Raw genomic sequence first — 16,181 nt, forward strand, 5'->3', positions numbered from 1 at the left:
AACTTCTTTACCACAAGATTTACATCTAAATCTTTATAACAAGCGATTCCGATTCATTATGAACTAATATGAATCGTCAGAATCACTATGATTCGTTTCAAATCACTGGGGGGAGCGGGCTATACTCAATCCTAGTAGAACTAGGAATGCAATGGATGTACCCGATTGCAATGAAATGAGCTGAGCGAGCTTAAACTACGTAATCATTCCTGGCCATTATGCAATAATAAATGTCATTTTTAATTGTTGACAAAAAAATCGCGTGAAAACTTTTTCCCCATGTTAAGTCTATGCAAGCGTTTTTCGGTGATTATTCCTCGATGGTACATCGGATTTTTTATTTCGACCTATGTTGTCACTCAACACGACACACTCTATCAGCGTGCTAAGTTTTCTTGAGATCGGCCAAACGGTCTAGGAGGAAGCGTTTTTCGGTCATTATTCCTCGATGGTACATCGGATTTTTGATTTCGACCTATGTTGTCACTCAGCACGACATACTCTATCAGCGTGCTAAGTTTGGTTGAGATCGGCCAAACGGTCTAGGAGGAGTTCGCGGACAACCAAACGGCTAACCCGAGTATAAGAGCTTCGCTTCGCTCAGCTCAATAACAGAACATGTGAAACGCAAACGATCAGGATTCTGCGGTTTCTGGCGTATCAAAACACCTAGACATCCGAACGCAACTTAAAAAGGAGATAAAAATTATACTGACCAAAGCTTAGGCAACACACACTGTAGTTTAAACTGTAACACTTTAAAATACACTATGTGTTGAAGCTTTGATCGGTGTTTCTTTTGTTACAATATTCAATCCAAAGCCATAGATAGTGTTATGATGAAAATTATGAAGAAAATATCATGCGTAGTAGAAAGGAATGTGTTCGAAGTAGTATGAAATGAAATGAAATCGTTCAGTTATACGTTCCACGGTTATGCCGTGTAGACTAAAGAATACAGTGATGAGACTGAATGAAACGGTGGGAGGAAACAGGAAAACCCGCACATACGGTGTTTGTCCACTAAGTCCACTTGGCCGAGCTGAGATCGAACCAAGGACCCCCACGTACCAGAAGTGAACACCCTACTACTGCCGCTCCAGGAATGTATTCGGATCATATTACATTAAGGCAGCAAAACATCCATTGTTAAGTTTGGATGAAGTCAACCTCGACAAAAATTAAAATATAAACCGCTTCATTTAGGAAAGCAAACCTCTGTGTCTTTAAGTTGTATAACAATTTTTCAGGTCATGCGCACGGGCTACAAGTTCAGGTACTATGTCTATGGGTTATTTGAAAAAGAAAAAAGAAGTAAGTTCCGAATTGTAAACAGCTCCACCAATAGTTAAGAAGTGGCCCCGCGTAGCATAGTCGCCCATGCTCTCGCCTTTGGTGCGAGCGGTCCCAGGTTCGATTTCCATTGGGGGCACTCGTTCGAAAAAGTGTAACAGCCATCTTGAGTGAGGTTTTTCCTGGGTTTTCCTCATTCACACCAGGGAAATGCCGAGATAGTACCTAACATACAAATCCCAGGCCATTTCCTTCCTTCCTTTCCCTTCCCCGGATAGTGTGCTCGCTGGGGGACGTCATCCCTCATATGTGACAGGCTAACATGACCATAAATGCCGAAAGCCCAGAAATCTAAAATCCTAAATAGTTAAGAAACTGATCTTGATTTAATGTTTTCTTTAAAGAATACTTATAAAGAAACAAGAAAGAATCTGTAGAGAGGGGTGTAAATATAACAGCATAACTTGTTATATACAGGTTCTCAGTCATATTTTAACTATATTATATCACTAAATTCACTCAAACAGTTTATGTTGCGTTTACATTTCCTATTTTTATGATGGCACACAATTATTGAAATAAAATACCCCTTTTTAAGTATGCATACGTACTTAATATGGTGGTTCGTGAACTATTATATCATATAATCACTATAATAAATACACCTCAAAAGATTGTGTGCATATCCCTTCTTTAAGATGGTTTTGGAATAATAATTTATTGACTAATCGTCGTCATGACAACTTAAGAACAAAACTCATCAAATTAACATATTAGAATCAATTTTGATTCTATTTCTTTTTTCGTATCATCTTCTTCTTCTAACTAGTTAGTGCATATTTTAAAATTAACTTTGCCCAGAAGTATAATAAAAAATATTTAGAATTACACTGAAAATACAGATTAGTAAACTTAGTAAAATACATAAATGAGTAAAATATATTTTGTGCAAAAAAGAAAAAAGACATTGGGTAATCCTTATAAGATTTGTCTTCCTAAAGCTTTAATTAATACTATGCACTCAGACCTGAAATATCGTGCTCTGGATTGAAGCATTTCATTTTTAAAGAAGTCTGATTTAAAGGTTAATATTGTAAAGTAATGAATATCCAAATAACTTAAACCGCGGTTTCTTTATGAAGAAAGTTGTTTTGAAACATATTATTGTTCAAACATTTAGCTAGTATACTAGAAGAGGTACAAACTTTATTTTGGTTTCAGGTCTCAAGGTATCAAGCACACTTTCATAAATATTGTATTTCGTAATCAAGTACACGAGCAAAGAATTCGGAAAAATTGTCATCACCAGTGAAGTAAGTTTTTAATTGGTTGGTCTTCAAAACCCGAAGATTTTTTTTTTTTTTTTTTTTTTTTTTGTTTGCATTTATATGGAATTACCTCTTTCCGTTAGCGTAGCTACTACATTTTGTTGTTTACCCTTTTCTCTCTCTCTCTTTCATCGGTTACCGCTTTCGATCTTATGCCAACAAAGAAAACAGAAAGTCTTGTATTTTGACTGTACTCATTCTATAAATTTTGATGAATTGTCAAGAGCATCAGTAGCAGTTAAAAAGGGGGCCGCCATTTTTTAAATGAAGAACGTGGCTACCATTCGTTGAAGATTTTTGTCTCTTCCTGTAAGAGAGTAATGAAAATGAAATGAAATCTTGAATCTTTAAGTTTTACGTCCCATGGTTATGCCGGCTAGGCTAAAAGAGACGGTCATGATGAGAAATGAATGAAATGGTGGAATGAAGATAGTGGGAAAAAATGGGAGAACCCTAAGAAAACCCACGCACACGGTGCTTGTCCACCACAAACCTCACTTGGCGCGGGCTGGAATCGAACCAAGAACCCCATGCACCAGGGGTGAACACTCTAAGAGAGTAATATCCTTTTTGATAATAATGATTAGTTTTCGTATATCGTGATTCATTTCGAGGATTACAGTAGGTTAACTATGTAATTGTCATCATGATGCTTCGTTAATGATTGTTGTTGTACCTTACCTTTATTTAATTTGTTTATTTTTCTATTGTAGGTTGTAGATGAGAACACTAAGGAGGCTGCTATTGTTGATCCTGTGGAGCCCGAAAAAGTTGTAGAGGCCGTGAAAGAAGATGGACTAAACTTAACGACAGTTCTTACAACACATCATCACTGGTAAGAGGCTGCCAGGCAGTGTCATTTACTTTCTTTTTAATCTGTGAAGTGTGTTGGGTATACTAAGCCTCAGTACGTGATTACTGCTTATTTTGAGGGAAAAATGGCTTGTATGAGGGTTATTCAAATGAAACTTGGTCAGTGCGTCTAACTGCCTTACATGTAAGGTGGCACTACGTAACTGCAGGTATGGTGGCGCCATTGATTGGTAGAGAGACTGACGCGTGCGCACCGTTTGACGTTGCATAGAGCCAGTGTGGTTTCACGCCGAAGAGAAAGTGGTCACACAAGTTATCGTCCACTACCGAACATGCAGGCGAGTAAGCAGGAACAACGAGGAGTGATTCGATTTTTGGTGGCTGAGGGAGTTGGAGGCCGTGAAATGTATCGACGGATGAAGGCTGTGTACGGTGAGTACAGTCTGAGTCATGCAAGTGTTGTTGAATGGTGCAAAAGATTCCTTGAGGGGCGCGAGTCACTGGAAGACGATGCTCGTCCTGGACAGGCTCATCGTGCCATCACGCCGGAAATGATTGCAGCAGTTTCGGTGCGAAACGCTGGAATATCCACCATACAGTCCCGACCATCACATGAGTGTAATTTTCATGTGTTTGGACCTCTAAAACAAGCTATTCGCGGACATCGATTCTCAACGGACGACGAAGTGTGTGACTGGGTCCAGGCCTGGATCCAACAGCAGCCTACTAGCTTCTTCAAGGATGGAATCGATCGGCTAGTGTCGCAATAGGATAAATTTGCCAACAGTTTTGGCGACTATTTTTGAGTATTTGTACTGTGTATCACTACATGTGTGAGTATGTGTACTGACCGTTACTTTACACTAGTGACCGGGTTCCATTTGAATGCCCCTCATAGATACTCCCTATGTAATAGTTCAGCGAATTATAATTGTCAAGAGAAGTCATAGGTTTTTTATTTCTGGCGTTTTCTCTCTGGTTCAAGTGATGAATCCACGTTTTATCTCCAGTGATGATTCGCCTGAGTAATGCTTCACCATAACGGTCCATTAGGTGCTGACAGAGTCTCACATGGTTTCGCTTTTGCTTTTCATTAAGTTTTTTTTCAGAACCCATCTCGCACAGACTTCGTGTTATGCATGATGTCATATGCAGAACCGTGACTAATTTGCATATGGGTTGTCACTTTCTCAATAGTCACTCGTCTGTTCTGGGTCATTCCATGTCAAATCACCTAATTTTAAAACATGACTGTGCTTCAATGTCTCAGATTCTCTTCATTTTTTTCATATATTAATACCAATAAAATTTTGCTAAATTAATTTTTTCCGATTTTTTGGATGAGAAATGGGCCTGGGAGAAATTTTTGAAAAATCTGAATTTTGCTTCAATTTCACTTTCCGGCACTCAGTATCATGGAACAAAAATTACCATAACTTCCTTATTTTTGAAGTTATTGGGTTCATCCTGGTGTCAAATGAAAGCATTTTTTCTCTTTCAGAAGATCCTAAATAATCTTGTAAAAAGTTACACTGTCAAACATTAATGGGCATACAAAGCAAATTTTAGGGTTTTTACAAATTGTGCCATTGCTCAAAAGTTACAACTATGAAACTTTTGATTTTTTTTTTTTTTTTTTTTTTTTTTTTTGTACATTCATCTTAACACGTACATAGTATAGTTAAAAAATAAAGAGGGTGTTTTTTATATTTTTGTAATTATTATTTTTTATGTACGGAAATATAGTTTTAAGTTTTGTTACAAATTGTGTCACGGCTCGTAAGTTACAGCTATGAAACTATTGATTTTTTTAAATAGAATCATCTTAGCACATACATGATATGGTTAAAAAATAAAAAGGTGCTTTTGGTATTTTTGTAATTATTATTTTTTTGGTATTTTATATGTATGCAAATATACAATTTTAAGTTTTGTTACAAATTGTGTCATTGCTCATAAGTTACAACTATGAAGCTTTTGAAACTTTTTAAATAGAATCATCCTAGCACATACATGATATGGTTAAAAATAAAAAGGGTGCTTTTGGTATTTTTGTTATTATTATTATTTTTATTATTATTATTATTATTATTATTATTATTATTATTATTTTTATTATTATTATTATTATTATTATTATTATTATTATTATTATTATTATTATTATTATTATTATTATTATTATTATTTTGGTATTTTACATGTATGGAAATATACAGTTTTAAGTTTTGTTACAAATTGTATCATTGCTCGTAAATTACAACTGTGAAACTCTTGAAACTTTTTTATAGGATCATTCTAGCACATACATGATATGATTAAAAAATAAAAAGGTGATTTTGGTATTTTTGCAATTATTATTGTTTGTTTTAAATGTACAGAAATATACGGATTTACTGTTAACAAATTATGCCTTTCCTCTGAAGCAGTGATGGCCAATTTCGGAATTTTTACTTTCCGGAGTTCGGAAAGTAAAATTGGAAAAATTTCGGAATTCGAAAAAAATCCGATTTCGGAAAAATCTGGAATTCAGAAATATTCCGGAAAGTGAAATTTCCAGTTTCGGAAAATTTTGGCCATCCTTACTCTGAAGTGACAGCTGTCGCACTAAAACTTTTTCAAATAATCATCTTAGTAAATATTAAGTATGCTTAAAAATAGAACTGTTGTAATATGTAGTTTTGGTATTACCATAATATTATATTTTCGTACTTTAACTATGGCTTTCAACTTTTTCCCCAATTGTACCATCGCTTACAACTGTCAAACCTTTGTAACTTTTTATAGGATTAGTTTGCATTTACTAGGTATGATTAAGTAACAAAAAGGGATACCTTTTTTTGTAATAATCTTACAGTTTTGTGAATGGAAAATATAGGCCTAGCAATGTAAGGGGTTGAATGATTATTACAAACCCTATCAACAGAAATATAAAATAATAGACTAATATACATAGATGAAAACAAATAACATACATACCAGTAATTACATTAGAATTACATAGATTTACATACAAAATTTTCTGTCCTATATTTCACAGCTCCTTTTCATTGATGATATGATATCTTCTTTTAATTTTGCTTTCAGTTGCGTAAGTCCGGGCTGACTGGCTTGTAAGAGATGGTACAGGAACTTTCCAGATGATATTTTCAAAAGGTATCCAACAAAAGTCTTCATTTTCTAGCCAGTAAAATATAGAAGGCCCAGAGTGATTCATGAATTGCACTCTGACGTCCAAAAATAATAATTACAAAAATACCAAAAGCACACTTTTTATTGTTTAACCATATCATGTATGTGCTAAGATGATTCTATTTAAAAAGTTTCAAAAGTTTCATAGTTGTAACTTATGAGCAATGACACAATTTGTAACAAAACTTAAAATTGTATATTTGCATACATATAAAATACCAAAAAAATAATAATTACAAAAATACCAAAAGCACCTTTTTATTTTTTAACCATATCATGTATGTGCTAAGATGACTCTATTAAAAACGTTTCAAACGTTTCATAGTTGTAACTTACGAGCAATGACACAATTTGTAACAAAACTTTAAACTGTGTATTTCCGTACATAAAAAATAATAATTAAAAAATACAAAAAAATCTCTCTTTATTTTTCAATCATACCATGTACTTGTTAAGATGAATGTACAAAAAAAAGTTTCAAAAGTTTCATAGTTGTAACTTTTGAGCAACGACACAATTTGTAAAAAACCCTAAAATTTACTTTGTGTGCCCATTAATGTTTGACAGTGTAATTTTTTGCAAGGTTATTTAGGATCTTCTGAAAGAGAAAAAATTAAGCTTTCATTTGACACCATGATGAGCCCAATAACTTCAAAAATAAGGAAGTTATGGTAATTTAGTTCCATGATGCTGAGTGCCGGAAAGTGAAATTGAAGCAAAATTCACATTTTTCAAAAAACTAATTTTGCATAATTTCATTGGTATTTATGTATGAAAAAAAAAAAAAAAAAAAAATGAAGAGAATCTGAGACAGTGAAGCACAGTGCTCTAGGTGATTTGACATGGAATGACCCTTATACAGAATCAAGGCTCGGACTCGTTCAATGACGTCACCAATTGTTGTTGTAGCTGGACGCCCTGCCCTTCCTTCATCCTTCACGTTCGTTCGAGCACTTTTGAATTGTTCAATCCACTGGTAAACACTTCGCTGTGGCAACACCTTATCCCCGGATTGTGCTGAAAACCTATGAATTTCTGCTCCGGGCACACCTTCAAACAACAAAAAACGGTAAAGCAGACTGATATGATAATGCTGCAACCTACAACAGGCGAAGTCAACTGTGTATTCTTACCTCTGCCTCGGTCTGTCTTGAAAGTTAGAAATCTAAGTGGTCAAATAATTGTTGGGAATATTAATAATTTCTTACGGAAGCCCCTGTTTTGTTAATCGCCATCGTAGGTGATTCAGCGAACAACTTGTCGCTTTCTTCAGCAGGGTGTCTATTGGTTACGAAAGTTAGGAAAGTCAGGAAAGACTCACGAAGTCAGAAAACAGTCATAAAAGGTTTTTTCAAATATAAGTAGAGACTGGAAAATTTTGTTCTATAAAACGTCAAAATTCACCACCAAAAGTGGCTATGGTCGGCTTTAGACGCTACCAAACCGCAAGCAAAGCACGCTTCTGTCGCATGCGTGAAAATTCATCCTGATTCGTATCCAAAATTCGCTCTTGAGGTTGTCTTTCAGCTGGCATCATTGAGCAATGGCGAATCAAATTGCATCGTATCGCCGAAACCACCTAAGCTTCTAACCAGTTTATTCAACTATGAGAAGACACTGAGTTTTTATCGCTCCAGGGAACAGCCTTGAAAGCAGAGATAAGGTAAAGTTAAGTGCTGAAGAATATAGGTACTGTTATTACGTTTTGAATCCTACGAAATTTTATGGTTTGGTAAAGAATAGGTCACGAAATTTCAGTAGACACCCTATTCAAGGGCGCCGATCCTGGGGAGGGGGCCCGGGCATCCTCCAAAGCTGATGTGGGCCCCCTTATTTTATTTAAGAATATACAATATTTGGCATAATTTGAATGAAATTTGTCCTAAAATCCTCATATATGCCTTCTGCATCTGAATGGGCCCCCGTCCCCCAAATTTACAGAGAAATCGGCGCCCTTGACCCTATTCAGTATAAATTCTTTAAGAAATATTACGTTGCATGAAGGATCACATAACCGGCAACATTCTACACTATAAAATAAATTACTATCAAATGTATGTTCTTACTCACTTTGAATTTACTTTTTTTTAAAAAAACATACATACAAAAAAAAAAAAAAAAAAAACTTACGAAAGGATTAATGATGTAAGGAGGCAATATTTATATCATTAACTCTTCAGCGAAGTAGTTTTTTTAGTTTACCAGCAATGTAATTATTCAAGCAACATACAATTTCATTTAAAAAAAAAAAATACTGGAAAAAGCGATAAGCCGGTCACTTATACATATATGGCAATTTAACAAAACGTGTGCAGTAAGTTACGTGTGTTTTCTGTTTGTAGGGACCACGCCGGGGGTAACGAGAAACTAGTGAAGAAAATGTCCAATCTGTTTGTGATCGGTGGCGATGATAGAATTGGAGCAATAACGAGAAAGGTGAACCATGGAGATGAGCTAAAAATAGGCAACCTAAATGTTCGTTGTCTCTTCACTCCTTGTCACACCTCAGGCCACATATGTTACTTCATTGAGTCAGATAATGGGGATCCACCAGCAGTGTTCACAGGTAAGTGTGATCTGTCATTTAAAAAATTCAATGCGTAGGTATAACTTTTTTATTTATTTATTTATTTTTTTACTTTTTTTTTTAACTATAGTAAAGTACGGGTAGGAAAATTTTTGTCCACGAGCTTTCACGTCGAAAATGGCCTGAAACAAGGAGATGCGTTGTCGTCATTATTATTTAACTTCGTTCTGGAATACGCTATAAGGAAAATCAAAGATAGCAACCAGGGCCTAGAGTTGAACGGTATTCACCAGGTTATGGCATATGCTTATGATGTAAATTTAATAGGGGATGATAGGAGAACAATATAAAGAAATGCAGAGATCTTATTAAACGCTTGCAGGGACATGGGTTTAGAAGTAAATGCAGAGAAAACTAAATACATGGAAGTGTGTCGGGAGCGGAATACAGCAAATTATGGATGCGTTAAAATATTAAATAATACTTTTGATAAAGTGGATACTTTCAAATATTAGGATCAATATTAACAGAGAAAAATCATATTCACGAAGAAATTAAATGTCGACTAAAAGCAGGGAATTCGTGTTACTATTCGGTTCAAAATCTCTTGTCGTCGCGAATTCTGTCGAGGAATTTGAAGCTTAAAATATACAAAACGATAATTATGCCTGTTGTTTTGTATGGCTGCGAAACATGGTCACTTACTCTGAGGGAAGAACACAGACTGAAAGTATTTGAGAACAAGATCCTGAGACGAATATTCGGACCCAAGAGGAACGGGAATGGGGCAGGGTTGGCTGGTTTAAACCAAGGTGGTTTAAACCATGGTTTAAACCAAGGTTTAAACCAGCTGGTTTTTTCAAAAAAACCAACTGGTTTAAACCAAAAAACAAAAAATGTTCGTAAAAGTGTAAGTGTTTGTAAAATCTTGATGAACACATTTGTGGGTTATCACGTTTCACTCCCGTATATTATTCGTATTATATTCATACCTAAATTCCCCATTCATTACTCAAAAAGATTATACTACAAAAGCAACTTTTTTTTTTTTTTTTTTTACAAGTTTATAAATGTTTATTTTGTGATTTTTTTGTAGTTGTTATTATTGTTATGTAACTGCAATCGAAGAAAAATTCTAAATATTGTTTCGTTTCAATGTTTACTATTGATAAAATACATCGAAAATGCCGTACTTTTTGTGTGTGTGGGGGGGGGGGGGGATCATACAGACCCCACGAGAGGCATTTAGTGAAATAAGTATCGTTGGTATCTTTTTATGTATAAATGAGTCTGAGCACAAGTGGACTCAAATAATTCGTATCTTTATTCACTTTTCTTATTGATATGCAGGGGGGCGCGGTGGCTCAGTGGTAGAGCGTTCACCTCTGGTGCTTGGGGTCCCGGGTTCGATCCCAGCCCCCGCCAAGTGAACTTTGTGGTGGACAAACACCGTGCTCGTGGGTTTTCTCGGGGTTCTCCCGTTTCCTCCCACTTTCTTCATTCCACCATTTCACTCATCTCTCATAATCACCGTCTCCTTTAGCCTAACCGGCATAACCGTGGGACGTAAAACTTACAGATTTCATTTCATTTCATTTATTGATATGCAGATTAAGTCAGTGTATTTCTTTAATTTGGACCAATAAAAGTCGTTGTTAACTAACTTGAACTAAATTAGTTCTTCTGTACTCCGTCGTACTTTGAAATTGTTCATATGTAATTCTGTGTAATGGTTTCACTTGTGCAACTGTTTATCTTTTTGTCCTTCTGAAATGACTCTTGACAGTTATATTAAGAAGCATGTAAAGATCAGTACAACGTATTTTTTTTTTTTTTTATCAGGATTCCTTCGTGAGTGAGTCGGCAGACGTATCGCATTTGTTCCAATTAGTCCTGGTTCCGAGTTCAAATAGAGGACAATTTCTCTCGGATGTAACTCGAGAAGCGGTTTTTATTCCGCTTTAAGCTTATGTGACCCCTTCCAGCATAAACCGGTTGTTGCATAATAACATCAAGGCGAAACAAACTTATTTCTGTCCATATATGATATGAATATATAGAGCAAATCATTTAAACCATAAAAACCTGGTTTAAACCAAAAAAACCTGGTTTAAACCAAAAAACCCGGTTTTTTTGGTTTTTTTAATAAAAACCATGGTTTTTGCCAACCCTGGAATGGGGAATGGCGGAAACTTCATAACGAGGAACTACATAATTTATATGGTTTACCCAACATTGTTAGGGTCGTCAAGTCTAGGAGGATTAGGTGGGCGGGTCATGTAGCTAGAATGGAAGAAAGTAGAAACGCTTTCAAAGTCTTGACTGGAAGACCAATCGGAAAACGACCATTAGGAAGACCTAGGCGTAGATGGGAGGACAATATTAAGATGGATCTCGCAGAGATAGGAATACAAAGTAGGAACTGGATCCAATTAGCTAAAGATAGAAGTCAGTGGAGAACTTTTGTGAACGCGGCATTGAACCTCCGGGTTCCATAGGCCATAGAGTTAGTTAGTTAGTTATGTTAATTATTTTTTTACTATAGTGTTATTATATTGTTATGGGATATCCTTTGTCCTGTTCAAAAAACTTTGTAAGGGGGCGCTGTGTTCAGTTGTAGAGCGTTTGCCTCCCTTCCAAATAAATTTGTGGTGGACAACATCGTATTCTCGGAGTACTCCTGTTTCCTCTACATTTCCATTTCACCAATTCTTCTATCATCATAATGGGGGCACGGTGGTCGAACGTCACCTCTAGTGCGTGGGACCCCTGGTTCGATCCCAGCTCGCACCAAGTGGGCTTTGTGCTGGAGAAACACCGTGTTCGTGGGTTTCCTCATGGTTCTCGCATACCTTCCCACTTTATTCATTCCACCATTACATTCATTTCTCATTATCACCCGTCTCCTTTAGTCTAGCCGGCATAACCGTGGGACGTAAAACTTTAAAATTTTGGCTTTAATCATCCGTCTTTCGTAGCCTAACAGGCATAAACGTGGGACGTCAAGCTGAACGCAAGAAATTTTGTAGACAAATTCTTCAAGAGTCCACTAGGGTGCATGGTTAACAGGCATAATAAATGAGTAATGATATTGTCATTTCCGCTCTCCACCGAAATGCAGAGACCTAAAACTCACATTTACGGTTTCAAACAATACGTCTCCTAGGTAAAGAAATCATAGACCTGTTCCCAATGTTTTACTTTATTTTCATTTCAGTGTGTTTCCCTCCCATACTCATCTTTGATTTATTTGCACTCTAAAGTGTCTTCTTTCAGAAACTTAAATAAAAATTACAATTCTGTCTTCCATTGTAATATTTCTAAAGCAACACAAAACGTAACTACTGTAAGTTCCATATGTACCTCACGTCTGCGGAACTCACCGGAAACAAATGAAGATTCACTAGTGGCAGAAATAAGTTATACTTAACTTGTTCATACGTGTTTGAAAACAGAATGAGTAGAGAAAAATTGGAGCAAATATCTCGAAAGGTGTCTTCATTGTATCTGTCTACTTACGTATGCTGTTGGGTACATATTGAATAAACGAACAAAATTTCTTGCTAATGTGTTAAGATAGGCATTTCAACGCATTATTTTTTATCAAAATCACTTGTTTACCTTAGTGGTACGTCGTGACTTTCAAAAGAACTGCAATATTTCGTTGACGTAATTTCTGTCAACATTGACGAGCATGCTATTACTTGTTCTGTTGTATATTAAAAGGATAACTTGAACACAGGAAGTTAAAATTAATAACTTTAGCACCTGTCTGCTTTTGAAAATGAGCTAACTTAACTATTTAGACACTATACACTGAATATAAAGAAACAACCTCTTTGTTTATCAAAATTAGAGTATTTCCATATGCACTGGTACTGAAACTAGGTGGGTTTGTGAGATGTTAATTTGACAGCTACGGATATTTTGGTGCAATATTGGAAAGTTTATTACAATCTGTGATGTAATCTCATTGCTTGTTTGGGCAATCCAGATTTAATTTTGGGTACTTGGTCCAGATGTAGATTCATAAAGTTGTCTCTCAAATGTCACGACGCACCACTTAGGTGAAGAAATATGACTTCCATATTTCCGGTTCAATGAATTATTAGTATTAAATCATTTCAACATAGTGTAGTGTCTTTTTCAGTAACCAATAATCTCGTTATACACCAGATTCATTAAAGAGATTTTCTCTTTTGTGAAGGGACCGAAGTAGCTCAGTGGTAGAGCGTTCAGGTCTGGTGCATGAGGTTCCTGGTTTGAACCTAGTCCGCGCCAACTGGATTTTTGGTGGACAAACACCATGTGTATTGGTTTCCCCGGGCTTTTTCCGTTATCCTCCCAGTTTTTTCTTTTCATTAATACCTCCATCTAATCATTACCGTGGGGCCGCGGTGGCTCAGTGGTGGAACGTTCATCTCTGATGCATGGGGTCTTTGGTTTGATCTCAGCTCGCGCCAAGTGAGCTTTGTGAGTCTTCTCGGAGTTTCTTCCGTTTCCTCCCACTTTCGTCATTCCACCACTTCCTTCATCTCATTATCATCGTCTCCTTTAGCCTAGCCGGCATAACGTGAGACGTAAAACTAAAAGATATTTTCTAATCATTACCGTCTCCCGTAATCTCACTGCATAAACGTTGGACGTTAAACTTAAAAAAAAAAATTAAATAAATAAATAAATAAAAGCCTTGTGAACTGTTCTAGAGAAGATAACGACAATTAAATGAGCGGAGACAAATTTACATAGACATTTCAGAAAAAAAAATGATCACTTTCTGTACTTAAGTACTTTTTCTTAAAAAAATGTTTGCAACTTGTACCTCATTAAACTAGAAGAATGTGCAGTGCGACTTGAGTACGCGATGTGGCTTAAATGCAGAAAGTGAGCATTACTGTTTTGGACTTCTTCTTGTATATTGAAGTGGCAGTGGTTTAGTGAGGTTTTAAGTTACAAACAATATTTCAAGGAAAAAAGTCTTCAGTGCCGAAAGTGATCATTATATTTTTTCTGAATTTAAGTGTAAATTTGCTTACGATGATTTACGTTTCGTTAATTCCTCTAGGATAGTCCAATACAGGGAAAATCCTTTTAATGCTTCTGGTATGTAACTAGGTTATGGATTACTGAAGAAGACATCAAAGCACGTTTAAATGATTTAATAATAATTTGTTGAACCGGATATTAAAGGTAAGCAGCTATATTCATTCGTTGCGTCTAGTTTTAAAGAAATTGCAGATCAGAAAAAGCAATTCCCTGTTGTATTCATGTCGTAAGTCAACTAGAGTCAAGTGTTGTGATTTTCATGGTAGAGAATTTGATTTGAATTGTTTTACATCCTTATGCAGTATGGAGGTTCTCACTATTTATGTGAAGTCCGACCTAAAATAGAATTTTAACCCTATACAGTTGGTAGATCCACAAACTGATATTCAAAATCTCCTTGCACGGAACAGGACCTTTCTTACTACACTATTTCTCCTCCACAAGCGCTAACTATTAGACCATGCTGTAGGTCTCGATTTCATAGAATTGTTGAATCTATTTACGAGTAATGTATGCTTAGAAAATCTGCATATATTAGAGTAAGTTATTATTTCAAAAGAATTAATGCATCAGAATGATGAATGGTTGTGAACAGAGCTCCTTCGTGGCTAAGTTGCTAGTACACATGGTTTTCCCTCGGATACCAACTTGAAGTAATAGAATGTATGGCTCTTCAGAAAGCAAACTGAGTAGCATAGTGGTTAACACATCAGCACAATAAGCCGGAAACCCGGGTTCGATCCCTTGTCCAATCGTATATTTTTTACTCTGTGTATAACTCGAGTAAGTGGTTTGGATCCCATTCGAAGAAGTAGCTCTGTTTTATGTAGTCTGGATGCTGAAGAGGAACGTTAGGCTAAAATTAGTTAATCAATCAAAAAAAGAACATTGAAATGGTTGGACTAATAGAAACAGTATTAACCAGGGTTGGCAAAAACCATGGTTTTTATTGAAAAAACCAAAAAACCATGTTTTTTTTTTGGTTTAAACCAGGTTTTTTTGGTTTAAATAATTTGCTCTATGTATTTATATCACATATCGACAGAAATAAGCTTGTTTCGCCTTGGTGTTAGTATGCAACAACTGGGTTATGCTGGAAGGGGGTCACATAAGCTTAAAGCGGAATCCAAACCGCTTCTCGGTTTACATACAAGAGAAATTGTCCTCCATTTGAACTCGAAACCGGGACTAATTGGCCACAAATGCGATGCGTCTGCCGACTCACTCACGAAGGACTCCTGAAAAAAAATACGTTGACTAATCTTTACATATTTGTTAATATAATCATCAAGAGTCATTAGGACAGGACAAAAAGATAAACAATTGCACAAGTGGAACCATTATACAGAATTACATATGGACAATTTCAAAGTACTACCGAGTACAGAAGAACTAATTTAGTCCAAGTCAGTTCACTACGACTTTTATTAGTCCAAGTTAAAGAAATATAACGATTTACTTTGCATATCAGTAAGAAAGTGAATATAGATACGAATTATTTGAGTCCACTTTGGCTCTGACCCATTTATACAAAAATAGTTACCAAAGATTCTTGTTATTTCAATAATTGCCTCGAGTGGGGTTTGTATGACCCCCCTCCCCTAAAAAGTCCGGCATTTCGATGTATTTTATCAATAGTAAACATTAAAACGAAACAATATTTAGAATTTTCCTTTGGTTGCATAACAACAATAATAAACTATAAAAAAACACAAAAGAAACATCCATAAAGTTACATTAAAAAGTTGCTTTTGTAATATAATCTCTTTGAGCAAAGAATGGGGAATTTAGGTCTGAATATAGTACGAATAATATATGGGAGTGAAACATGATAACCCACAAATATATTTTCATCAAGATTTTACGAATAGTTACACTTTTACGAACATTTTTCGTTTTTGGTTTAAACCAGTTGGTTTTTTTGAAAAAACCAGCTGGTTTAAACCAGCCAACTCTGGTATTAACAATACAATTATTTTGTA

At 35.7% G+C, this 16,181-nt stretch overlaps 1 protein-coding gene across 4 annotated transcripts in view; it reads left to right on the forward strand.

Moving 5' to 3' along the window:
* The window catches only part of tzn (hydroxyacylglutathione hydrolase tenzing norgay), a 42,712-nt gene that overhangs the window by 21,817 nt on the left and 4,714 nt on the right, over positions 1–16,181 (forward strand). For all 4 annotated transcript variants that reach the window (XM_081731884.1, XM_081731887.1, XM_081731886.1 and 1 more), the window contains 2 exons: positions 3,335–3,456; positions 8,969–9,192. In XM_081731884.1, the coding sequence (XP_081588010.1) occupies positions 3,335–3,456; positions 8,969–9,192 (346 nt within the window). The remainder of the gene's footprint in view (positions 1–3,334; positions 3,457–8,968; positions 9,193–16,181) is intronic.

This window comes from Thermobia domestica, chromosome 11 (assembly GCF_964235325.1).
Source record: "Thermobia domestica chromosome 11, izTheDome1.hap1.1, whole genome shotgun sequence".
Classification (NCBI taxonomy): Eukaryota; Metazoa; Arthropoda; class Insecta; order Zygentoma; family Lepismatidae; genus Thermobia; species Thermobia domestica.